We start from the raw sequence: 12,849 nt of genomic DNA, 5'->3' as shown, positions 1-12,849 counted from the left end.
TTACTTACAATAGCTTTGTATCGCTTTATGACATGAGAGTGCAAAATGATGAAAGGATTTAACTTTTCCTTTAAATACTGTACATTTTATGGTATTTATTCCTAATACAAAACTCCCCTTATAAAGTCAACATGAAATCAAACCCTATTTACGTACTTAATGTGCTTCTGACCTTACTGGCCATGATGCACGTGTGCGTGTTATTGTCTTCATAATGCTTCATCAAAAGGAAATAACTTCAAACAAAGTTTTCAGCTGACGCTACAAATCATCTTGGTAACACTTTAGATACACTATGCTTTTTTTTCCCCCCTTAATAAACTCTTTTGATAAAGTTAGTTATGTAGTAGTTATAATAAACACATTGTGCTTTTAATAACCGGGCAGTGTTCTAGTAATATGCATGCTAATAAGCAAGTAATTAATAGTGAATAGTGTTCTCTAATCTAAAGTGTTACCGACCTTTACCAGACTTTATTCTGGCCTATAAGACCAACACCAACATAACTCGATCACTTCCCAGAGGATAGAATCAAACCCTATCCCACTTTATTTATTTAAGCATACCGTATTTCATGTTGACGAGTATTTTAAGTGACGCATTGGTTCGGTTTGTGTCTTCACAGCAAACAAGAGCTGACCTCCTCCTTTAATTTCCCGAGCCTGTGCATGTGTGTGCGCGGTGGTAATGTACTGCGTGTGGATGCTTGTATAAAAACAAGAGGTGTATTGTCACTTTGACCCTGTAGCACCCGGTGACATGGCAACCATCCAAAGATGGAGAGCGCCTAATAGGGCGGATAGTGCTAAACAAGCGGATGAAAGATGGCACGGTACCCAGGGACACAGGGGCACTGCTGGGCCTCAAGGTAAGGATGCCCAAACACCAACAAAGATCATAAGAGATCTCCAGCAAACACTCGTTCAGCTTCATACATGGTTCGCTAACTATAGTTGTCTCCCAACCGAATTAAATATCCGTTATACCCTTTTAACACTTATTTGTATATTATCTTGTATAAGATGCAAAGGTTGAGTTGCACTTCACTAACCAGGTTTCCATCCAAGGATGTTTTTGTGAAAAAGGGTTTAGTGCATCAAAATGTTTGCTGATGTAGCTGATGGAAAGCCATTTATCGATAAAATTTCTCATGTGTCGATGTGTTTTTTTTTTTCCGGTTTTACTTTAGCACTGACATTTTATATCGACACTTCAAATGGTGCAAAATATTGTTTGGAAACACATTTTGTCGAGAAAAAGGGCTTTAACGCAAATAAACGCTGCGTCACATGACATAATTAGCCTATAGGCAGCGTCCGTGTTCATGGTGTTGCTCGCGTCAAAGCACTGGTTCTCTGTAGCCTATAGTAAGAAAAAAGGTAAGGAAGTTACCTCTTAAACGTACATATCTAAATTTGATGTTTCTTATAATACGCTGAAAGTTAAGGCGGTGGCCTGATTTCGTTCTGAAGATGAAAGTTGTCGAGTTGTGTAACTGCGTGCGGCGTTGACGGGATCATTAGATTGTTTTTATTTATTAATTTTTTCTTAGAAAAGTGGAAACGGCTTACAATACTCGTTCAAGAATAAGATTATTCGAAACCATTATAAATAAATGTATTTTATTTGTGTACATTCACAATAAAAACTTGATCTAATTAAGTATAAATGGTAAAAGCGGTAAACATTTCCACAAAAGGGTAAATTAAGGTACTATTTGTGGTGCTGTGCATTATCTGACCACATTTCTGTGAATAGTGACCAATATATCCTGCACAAACTGTTCAGCACTAATTTTGTGGGTGTATTTGCTGAGTTGTTTGATTTGCATATAGTGAGTGGGGTGTTAAAACAATGCAGAAAAGCATGCAAACACTGTAAACGATGCCATCAGCATCACCGTGAACTACGCCTATAGTATTAGCACACGCATTATAATGTGTGGATCATCATTTCCCCAACTTTCAGCCTCTAAGTTCCATATAAATGAAATTTGTGTAAGTTTGTAACTTCACGTAAAAGATATTGAAAATATTTGTGCATTGCCTGTTGTGATCATTGCAGGTGGTGGGGGGGAAGATGACGGAGTCCGGCAGACTTTGTGCTTTCATTACGAAGGTCAAGAGAGGAAGTCTTGCGGACACCGTCGGCCATCTCCGACCAGGTGAACGCATCTATTCAGATTCGACCATTAGGCACATTTCTTTTTAGATTCTGGAAGGCATAAAAGCATTTTCTCTGAAACCATGTGAAGGTAAAAGCCGCTGCTTCTACGGTCCTTTGTGTAAATGAGTAAATAACACAGAGGTTTTTAGGCGTCTTTAAATAGCACCTCTGCTGCTATCGACGGGGATGAGGGTCAAGTTAGGGGCAGGTTTGGTGGTCTGGTTTGGCGCAGTGGGTAGAGGTCCAGTCAACGCTGGAATTATACCTAGAAATTAAGTGCAAATGTAGTTGACCTTAGTTACTGTTGCTATGTCCAACAAGCCTGCCGTTCTCTCATTACAGGTCATGTTCTCACGCAGTAAAAAATACATCACAGAGCAAAACTGACAACACAAAAACAGACAAGACCGTATGAAAAGAGGTCTTAGCTTTCAGATTTTGTCATTTTTTAAAGGAAATTTAAACAATAAATACCGTTTTGCGTCATTTTGGTGTAAAACTGATATAAGAAAAAAGAGAATTGAATAATGCACTATATACAAACGTAGAAGTGTAGAAAAAAATGTGTTGTTTATATGAATGTACAGTATGGATTTATTATAACGTCTTTATGATCTTTTTGAAACTTCAGAGTTTCATTAATTTTCAATGGAGCAACAGAAATCTCTCAGGTTTCATTAAAAATCAGTTGTGTTTCTAAGTTGAATAAAAGTCTTATGGGTTTAGAACAACATCAGAGTGAGGTAATGATTACAGAATTAGATTTATTGGGCAAACTATCCCTTTAAAGGATTACTCAATTTCCAAAATAAAAGCGTCTTGAATGCCATTCAAGATGTTCACGTCTTTCTTTCTTCAGTTTCAAAGAACACATTTTTTGAGGGACACTTTGCAGGATCTTTCTCAATACAATGGACTTCAGTGGCGCTCGACGGATTAAAAAAAATAAAAAAATTGCATCCCAGCTGAACAAAAAGGGAAGCGATCAGTTATTAAAAAAATGAAAATCACAACATTTTAACTTTTAAATGCTCATCTTGTCTAGCCCTCATGAGTACTCTCACTTTTCTCTTCTAACTTCTACCCTTGAGTGCACAAAGTACACATGTGCATTGTAGAGCTAGACAAGATGAGCATTTAAAGATAAAAGATACAAATTTTTTGACCGATTGCAATCATTTAAAACCCTTTGAAGCTACATTAAAACTGCATTTTTAACCTTCCGTCCATTGAGCTACACTGGAGTTGTTCTCTTCAATAACACTTAATTTCTTTGCTAGTTAAGAATGATAAGGACGTTTTATCGGGGAAGTGCAGTATCCCTTTGACTTGCGTTGGTTAGCTTGTGTTGATGCGGTGTCGTGTCGGTCCTCAGGCGATCAGGTCCTGGAGTGGAACGGGAGGGTCTTGCAGGGAGCCACGTTCAAGGAAGTTTACAATATCATTCTAGAGTCCAAGCCAGAGCCGCAGGTGGAGCTGGTGGTCTCACGGCCCATCGGGTGAGTGAGGAGGGAGATGGATCGTGTCCGTTCAGGGACATGGAGCACATTTTCTTTGACATTAGAGCTTTATGAAGAAGGATAGCATGTGGGAGCCCAATATATGAATACTTATGTGCACACTCGCATAGAAACATGTTTACTGCTTCAAATGAACGTCCTGCTTTAGAACGACAGATTGACATAATTACAAATGATTTGTTGTCACTTTCACTGCTTAAAGTCTTCAGTGTCACATGATCCTTCAGAAATCTTAATAATGTGCTGATGTGATGCTTAAAAATGCGTATTATTATCAATATTGAAATGTAAGACACTTCTTACAGAAACATCTGAATTATTCCAGTCTTCTGACCTGACCTGCATGTAAATATCGCCGTTTATAACTATGGCGTATATCAATATTATGTAAGCAATTTTTTTATATTGACGGCACTACTTCAAATCAAAGCCTTATATTTTAGCTATATTACTTTCTAATATGCTGTTGGGATGCTCTAAGTTTTTATTTCCAGACATGCACCTGCTATCATTAAAATGCTCTTCACTGTTTTCTTGTAGAGATGTCCCTAGAATACCAGAGAGCACACATGGACAGCTTGAATCAAGTAAGTTCAGCTGGTTTTGATCTATAAAACACACCAATGCTGTAGCGGCACATTCGCCGGCAGGACGATCAATTCTAGCGTCCTTTGCTGATTTTTCAGGTTCAAGTTCCTTTGAATCCCAAAAGATGGGCCCGTCCATCTCTGTCACGTCCCCCATGAGTCCTGGCATGCTCCGGGACAATCCTCAGTATCTGTCTGGACAACTCTCGGTGAGTACCAGCGGCGTCTGATCTCTGGACCGCTTCACTGATGAAATGACACTAGCTTTGAGGCGTAGTGATTATTCCACCAGTCTTTAGGGGGTTTGCCAGCGTTCGATGTTCGCTCGCAATGAATGTAAGACGATACAAGACCTTAAAAGAGCGTGTGCAGAGTTGACAAATGGACATGGGCTACTTACTTAACATATCAACTCTTCAAACATTAAGGGGCATTAAGATTTGTTTTTACTGAGAAAGGATGCATTAAATTAATCAGAAGTTAAATATTTCTAAAGTTAAAAAATATTTCAAGTAAATGGTTCAGTGTGTGTGTGTATGTATATATATATATATATATATATATATATATATATATATATATATATATATATATATATATACTGTAAAAATACACACTGAATATACAATATACAAAAATATACCAAATATATACACAGTAAAAAAAATGCTGTAATTTACCAATATTTTAATTTTTACATGGTCATTGCAGAAACGATAATTATAATAACATTTCCTCATAAATATTACACATTTTATCTATTAAAACTCTCCCTCTTCCTAATTGTCAATCATAAAAATTCCCTTCATTTATTTGCTGTCGGAGTCCTAATTAACAAACCGTTTGAGGATTCTCAAAAGATTGCAAAATTATAAATATACAATATATATATACACTCCACAGTACCGTATTACTATTACTGTATTAATTAGTTTGTTCTGTTAGTGCTGTCAAAAATGTTTTTATTTACATAATATATGTATGTGTACAGAGTTTATTTATTGCGTGCGTATATAAATACACACATTTAGGAAATACATATCTTGGAAATATTTGCATGTATATTATTATATAACATATATTTAATATATGACATATTGTTCTTAAATGTATGCATGCATGTGTATATACATAATTAAATATAATTCTATTCTGTACACTCACATATCATGTAAACAAAAACTTAATGGCTTGACGGCACTCATTTCTATTTCCCCCGTTCATTTCGATACTTGATTTTGATTTGTACGGATAACGTTATTATAAAATCGGTGTTCTTGAGTGAAAAGTAGCTCAATTTAATGGATCTATTTAATAAAATCTGAAATAACGGACAGTAAGGCTCCTGACGTCTTGCGTGACGTAGTCAGGTGCGTTTCTAGACAGCTGTGTGTCAGCGCTAGACAGTGTCCGTCAGACCAGGATCCTGGAAAGAATCCCGACACGGAAAAAGTATTCTTAGTGTTCAAGCTTGTTACCAGATTGACGCAGACTCAGCAGCTCAGCTCCGACTCTGATCAGGATGTTAGGTAAAAGCTTCCTTCGAAGAACCGCCGTTGCGCTTTCTCTTGAAGTCCGTTCGAGCGGTCGGCCTCGATCTTTTCGAAACGCGGCGTCCGCGCTATCGGTCCGAGGCGTCTGCGAGGTAAGTCTGACCCGGGCGTTCAGCGCTTCAGGCTCGCAAACAGATTACTAACCGTTATTGTGCCTCTTAATTGTTTGATAGGAAAACCAAGCTGCTGTAAACATGCTAAATGTGGAGAGACGCTGGATCATTTAATAATAATAATAATAATAATAATGATGATAATAATGTATGTGCTTTCTGTTTTTGCGCCGAAGCGTATCTGTTCTTCTGTCCGATGCTTTGGTGTCTTACTATGGTTTGCGCTGTTGTAAATCTGTTTTGTTTTTTGTTTGGAATGAGGGAGATTTATCCTAAAATATTGAGGAATACTTAACAAACATATGCTGATCATTGCTGTATGTTTTTGTTATTAGAAATACAAGCAATATATCCTCAAGGATAATCATTTAATAGTTTAAATCGACATTTGTTACACTCTTTTAAATGTGGTACATTATTATTATTATTATTATTATTAACATCTTTAAACAAACATTCTTTGTTGTAACCTATAACTATATTTGCATTATATATATTTTAGAACATAGTTCATACGAATTGTTTATATGCCCATAACACTTTATAATGAGTATAGAGTAACAAAAGCATTTGCAAATATTATATTACGGATAATTCATCATATTATACATTTATTATGCTATGTACAAATATTGAGTCCTTCGTTCGTCGTTATTGTTTAATGGGCTCGTATGTAAAGAGTTATGTAATGTTTCTTGATGCCGAAGAGATGTATAATATTTAAACCAGTAATACGTGAGGTTTTTGATCGTTATCAGGAGTAAACGATTCTTACTTTAGATTCAGTCACAGAAAATAAAATAACAATAAAACGAACAAAGTACATTAATACCAAGTGTTTTTGCAATGTTTACAAACGCAGGCATTAAAGACTCTTTACACGCAAAAACATCACACACAAAATTATTTACTATGAACTAATTATTTTATGTTTTTGTGAACTTTTTATGATTTTTTTTCCGCCAATCCTAAAACAAACTGCTTAAAAAAAAAAAAAAAAAAAAAATATATATATATATATATATATATATATATATATTGTATATAGTAATTAGAAAAACTTATATATAACAGTAAATACATAAACATGTTAATATTGTATGTTTTTATTTAAACATAAGTAAGTGAACGGTAGATAAAATACATACAGACACCCATTAGACGTGATATGGTTAGGATGAAATGAGTAGAAAACTAAAGCTAAACTTCTTTACTTCTTCTTATTTGTAAAATTCTGTGAGAATTAATCAAGGACTATTTGTACAAAACCTATTACTGTATTAATGTAGAAACTACAATTTATAAGCTATGAAGTGACTGAAAACTAATAGATGCGTGTATATATATCTGTAATTTAAATATGAATAAACACATGTAAATATTTTCAATATACATAAATATATTCTGTACGCGTGTGTATTTATATATACTTAATAAAGGTACACAGCACACACACACACTCGTTAACAAAACAACATTTCTTTAGATGCAGTTGATCTAGACTATTAAATTAAAAGAAAAAAAAAAAAAAACATTAAAGATGCCAAGTTTGGATGGGTAAAATCAAATCTGATGTTTCGTGTTGGATATCTTTGTGTGTAATACGTATTAATAAAAATAACAATACCAACAAAACGTTTGTTTTGCAATTATACGGTTATAGCCCATGCTAGTGCTGCATCTTAATTTACATTCATTGGAAATGCATTCGCCGTTTTAAAAGTGTCTGGCGTTTACCCCGTAGGAGTCTCAGCTAGGCTAAATCTCTTCTCAGACGGGTTGTTTTTGATTCGTGTGCCTCTGTGCAGTTTTGGTTTAGCTGTATTGCTTTTGTTTTCTTTGTTAATTTTGCTTATCCAGAGTCCATGCCTTAGTAGAAGAACCACGCCTTTTGTCCCTAGGGTCCAGGTAACATCGTCACACTTCTCTCTCTCTCTCTCTCTCTCTCTCTTTCTGCTCAGTCTCTTTGTTTTGAATCTTTCCGTTCATTTCTGGCAGTCTCTCTCAACCCTTCATTACTCTCTCTCTCTCTCTCTCTCTCTCTCTCTTGTGCGTTATTTGGAAAATGCACTGCAGGAAAACGGCAGCATTCCAAGTTTCTCCCCCTTTGCTCTTTCGTTCGGTTTTATTTCCCCCCTCAAAGTTATACGTCATTGCCCTTGCGATTTATAACCGCAATTCACAAGAGCCGTTTCGTTATTACAGTACGAATTTCGGCCGTCTTGCGCGAGGCTGAAATGTTCTGCACGAATTATATACCGTTTATTTTTTTGGTCTCCGCTTTTTTTTTCGAAACGCGACATGCTTTTAGCGATTAAACCGCTTTTAAATTAGCATCGATATTAATATTTTTCATGTGACATGGAACATTATATTTGCATTACGTATGCATATGTTTTCTTCCTAGCTTATCTAGCACGAGAAATTAACGCTTTCGTAAATGGTAGAAACGAAGCCCAGTTTGGACCGGTAAAATCAAATATTATGTTCTGTGTTACAATGAAGAGATGCGCTTTTGAGATAATATTGCATTTTCCAATGTGGAGAATTTCTCTAAACCTCACAGACAACAAACAAATTGTACCAAAGACCGTTTAGGCAAAACTTCTATGGATTTTATTTTGATGTGAATCGAATTGACGATAAAATTACATGAAAATGTTTATTCGTTTTAGCAGCGAATGTGTACGAAACATCTGTTCCGCAAAATAATAGTAACGTGGGTTCGGGACGACGCGAGGGATCTCCCGTTTTACTTCAGAAATGGAGTTTTAGATGAAAACGGATTTCCTGGAGCGGTCCACTAATAAAAAGCGCAGACCTCGACGCGTCTCTAGAAGAATCAAACGGTACAATTTGTTTGGACTGAAGCCTTCCCCCTGCTGTTTTTGCAATGGAAGCTAGCTGGATTGCTCGGGTCTGTATCGAGCTCTTTCTGTTGCTTTGCTGCATGCATTAGTGCTGGAGCATCTCTCTAGAATAGCAAGTCCTCTCTAAAGGTTATTAAAGACGTGCGTTTCGTTCGGCTCTAGTGATCTGGAAGGGCGAAAGCTGGGGGGACGGAGAACTTGGACGCTTGAGGAGCGCTCAAAATGTGAACTTTTTCAGTAAAATTAGTGATATTCATTGAGAAATGCTATTGGGTCTGGAATAATATATTACATTATTAAATTAGATGATATATATTATTATATGTTTGGAGGGGAAATGCATTTAATGATTTAATAAATAGGCACTGAATTATTAAGAGTTTTTTTCAATTAGGTACATTACATTTTTGATTTATTTCTAAATAAATTATGCAATTATTTTTGCACGAATTAGATTATTGTTCTGGATATATTCATAACTGTCTTCCAGTTTTCGCCCTTCCTGTTTTTACTTGGTGAGGATAGATGCATGCGTGAGATTGAATTTTTAGTGTACAATTCGTTCCCAGACAGCTGCCACTGAGACTTTCAAAGCTGCTTCGTTTAAATTCTGCTTTGGGAGGAAATCAGATAATCACACAAAGTTTGAGCATTTTTCATTTCGTTACATTTTACTTTTCTTAGTCTGTTGTGTCGTGTGGTGTGTTATTCGATTCGGATCGCTGGGCTTTGAAAGTGTCTGTCAGTTTTAGAGCACATTACTTCCCGGTCGTCTGATTGGACGAGACCTGTGGCAGACACGCCCCCCCCCATCCCCCGGCCAGCCAATGAGGGCCGCGAGATTTCACACATACACCTGCAGCCCACATAGCGCGAGAATATTCCGGGTTCAATACAGTTCACGTCTGTAGGTGTCCATCAGTGGCATACTGCAGATTATTCCAGAAACTTGTGCCTCAGTTTGAAAAATAATTTTCAGAGTTGGCGGTATTGAGCGAGAATGAAAGACGCATGGATTTAAATGTGCAAACAGTTTTGTTGTAAATTGTAATCATAAATGAAGAACAATGCATGAAACTCATTGGGTTTGCCATTTATTTTTTTTATATTATTTATGTACTATTATTGTATTTATTGACATTTAGCAAATTTAAAAAAAAAAAAAAATAAAATATAATATATATATATATATATATATATATATATATATATATATATATATATATAATTTTGTATTTTAATTCAGTAATTTGAATTTGAATTAACTTTAAATATATATATGTGTGTGTGTGTGTGTGTTTGTGTGTGTGTGTGTGTGTTATCAATGTAAAATTTAATAATTTCCCAAATTAAATAACCTAAATAAATAAAGGTTCAAATAAAAGTGCTGTCAAATGATTACTCGTGATTAATCCCATCCAACAGAATAAGTTTTTGTTTACATAGTGTTGTGTATATTTTTATAAAAACACACACACACACACACAGCATATATTTTTATTGTATTCATTTGATGCATTTATTAATATTCAAATAACTGAAATCACATAAAAATGCCTTAAACATATAAGCATAAACGTTTTTTCTTAAATATATACATGCACGTGTGTGTGTGTGTGTTTATATACACAATAAACATGCACGCATATTATGTAAACAAAACTATTATCTTGGATGCACTTAGTCACCGTCAATCGTTTGACAGCACTAACAACGAATAAATAATCGATTACAAACTGAGTTTCAAGTGAGAATGATTGTTGTAGCGATGAAGCTGTATTTAACCTGGAATACAGAGCCCTTCAACACTGTGCTGTCAGACCACGTGACTCAGTGCTTAGACGTAGCTCAGTCTGTCTGAGTGTTGAATGTAGCTGATGGTTGAAGGCCGAGGAGCTGAGAGGTAGACTCGATGTAGTCGGTGTGTGCCGCTGCTGCTCTGAGCATGTGACGCTGCACACATTGCATAAGAGGGCTCTGCAGGTCCGCCCCGGTCCTTCTGGGGGGAGCTCTCCTCACAGGCCTCCTCACAGAGCCCGTCTCGTCCTGCAGGTCAAGCTCTGGTACGATAAAGTGGGACATCAGCTCATCGTCACTATCCTGGGCGCCAAAGACCTGCCTTCACGAGAAGACGGGCGACCTAGGAACCCATACGTCAAGATCTACTTCCTCCCCGACAGAAGGTATGAGTTCAGAGAGATCCCGATCTTGTCCTTCAGAACGACTCTGAATAAGGATATTAAATTACACTCTTCTGTTTACTTATCGATTTATTTAATCAAAAATACAGTAAAGATAGTAGTACTGTCCAAAAAATAACCATATCAAATAACCACATTTGAATATGTTTTAAAGAGTCATTTATTTCTGTGATCAAAGCTGAATTTTGAGCATTATTACTCCAGTCAGTGTCATGTGATCCTTCAGAAATCATTCAGTTTATTTAATCTTAACAGATTAAATATCGTTTAATTCTCCAAAAGAAAAAAAAGTAAAATGGTTAATTGCTTGAAAATTATTTCAGTTTAGTGCTGTTAAATGATTAATCATAATTTGTATTATATATATAAATATATTTAATGTAACATGTTAAATATGTACATTCATGTTTTTGTATTTAAATAATCTTTTTTTTTGTAATTCAAACTTTTTTTGTTTTATTTTGGATGGGATTAATTACGATTAATTGTCAGCATTATTTCAGTTTTGAAAATACCTATTAGAAATATATAGATAATAAATAGATATTTTTTTACTATATATATATTTTTGTTTTAATTTTTTTAACTATATTATTAAATGTATCTATTGTTTTAATATATATATATATATATATATAATTTTTTTATTTTTATTTTTTTTGATGAAAAGTTTAAACCCTGCATTGGTTGAGTGTCTCTGTGGGTCTGTAAAGTCATCACATCACAGCTCTGCTCTTCTCAGCGATAAAAGCAAGAGGAGAACGAAAACCGTGAAGAAATCTCTGGAGCCCAAGTGGAACCAGACGTTCATGTACTCTCCGGTGCACAGACGTGAGTTCAGAGAGCGCATGCTGGAGATCACGCTCTGGGACCAGGCCAGGGTCCGAGAGGAAGAGAGCGAGTTCCTGGGAGAGGTGAGACACAATATCACTCCTTAAGAGGGAGGAAATAGTGAGGAAATCATCTTTAAAGTTGTCCAAATAAAGTTCGTAGCGATGCATATTACTAATCAAAAATGAAGTTTAGATATATGTAAAAATCTTCAGTATCTTCTTACTTAATATCCTAATAATTTTGTGCATCAAAGAAAAAAAATATTTTGACCCATACAATGAATGCTTGGCTTTTGCTACAATTAAACCCGTGCTACTTCTGACTGGTTTGTGCTCTTTCTCTCAATCAGCAGTGTTCTATCTACGTTCACTGTTAAAAACATTTGTTCACAGGAGATGCAAGTTATTACCTTTCTATATACCCGTCTGTAATATCCATGTATTTGGTTAATAGTAATAGCTAATGTGTAATGTGTTCACTAGACTGCAGGTTTTAACGAGGTGAGTTTGTGTGTAGATTCTGATCGAGCTGGAGACGGCGCTGCTGGACGATCAGCCTCACTGGTACAAGCTCCAAACACATGACCTGTCCTCCATGCCGCTGCCCAACCCCTCGCCCTTCATGCAGAGACGCCTCCCGCACGGAGAGAGCCCCACACGCAGGTTACAGAGTACGTACTGCACCTGTATACTAGACTTTCTCCTCTCGATTAACCACGTACAATATGAGTGTGTGCTGTGTTTATTTACCACGTGTGGATAAAAACAAACACATGTGTGTGTTTATATATATATATATATATATATATATATATATATATATATATATATATATATATATATACTAAATATATAAAATATATACTAAATATGTGGGTATATATATATATATATATATATATAATAAATTAACACAGTACACATACATATGTAAACAAAAACTTTTGGTAACACTTGTTAACTATTAACTACGACTTTTCCTTACTAACTATTAATAAGCAGCAA

The 12,849-nt window shown here is 35.6% G+C and overlaps 1 protein-coding gene across 19 annotated transcripts in view; it reads left to right on the top strand.

Annotated features, from left to right (window-relative positions):
• The window catches only part of rims2b (regulating synaptic membrane exocytosis 2b), a 125,203-nt gene that overhangs the window by 77,325 nt on the left and 35,029 nt on the right, over positions 1-12,849 (top strand). For 16 of the 19 annotated variants that reach the window (XM_043216972.1, XM_043216973.1, XM_043216969.1 and 13 more), the window contains 9 exons: positions 750-869; positions 2,066-2,165; positions 3,543-3,666; positions 4,228-4,274; positions 4,374-4,483; positions 7,801-7,848; positions 10,863-10,993; positions 11,754-11,925; positions 12,362-12,515. In XM_043216972.1, coding sequence (XP_043072907.1) covers positions 750-869; positions 2,066-2,165; positions 3,543-3,666; positions 4,228-4,274; positions 4,374-4,483; positions 7,801-7,848; positions 10,863-10,993; positions 11,754-11,925; positions 12,362-12,515 — 1,006 coding nt within the window. The remainder of the gene's footprint in view (positions 1-749; positions 870-2,065; positions 2,166-3,542; positions 3,667-4,227; positions 4,275-4,373; positions 4,484-7,800; positions 7,849-10,862; positions 10,994-11,753; positions 11,926-12,361; positions 12,516-12,849) is intronic. The other 3 variants (XM_043216977.1, XM_043216975.1, XM_043216982.1) reach the window with 1 other exon arrangement.

The sequence above is a fragment of the Puntigrus tetrazona genome, chromosome 19, assembly GCF_018831695.1.
Source record: "Puntigrus tetrazona isolate hp1 chromosome 19, ASM1883169v1, whole genome shotgun sequence".
Lineage (NCBI taxonomy): Eukaryota > Metazoa > Chordata > Actinopteri > Cypriniformes > Cyprinidae > Puntigrus > Puntigrus tetrazona.
Note: the sequence above shows the minus strand (reverse complement) of the source record. Positions and strands in the feature narration are given on the sequence as shown.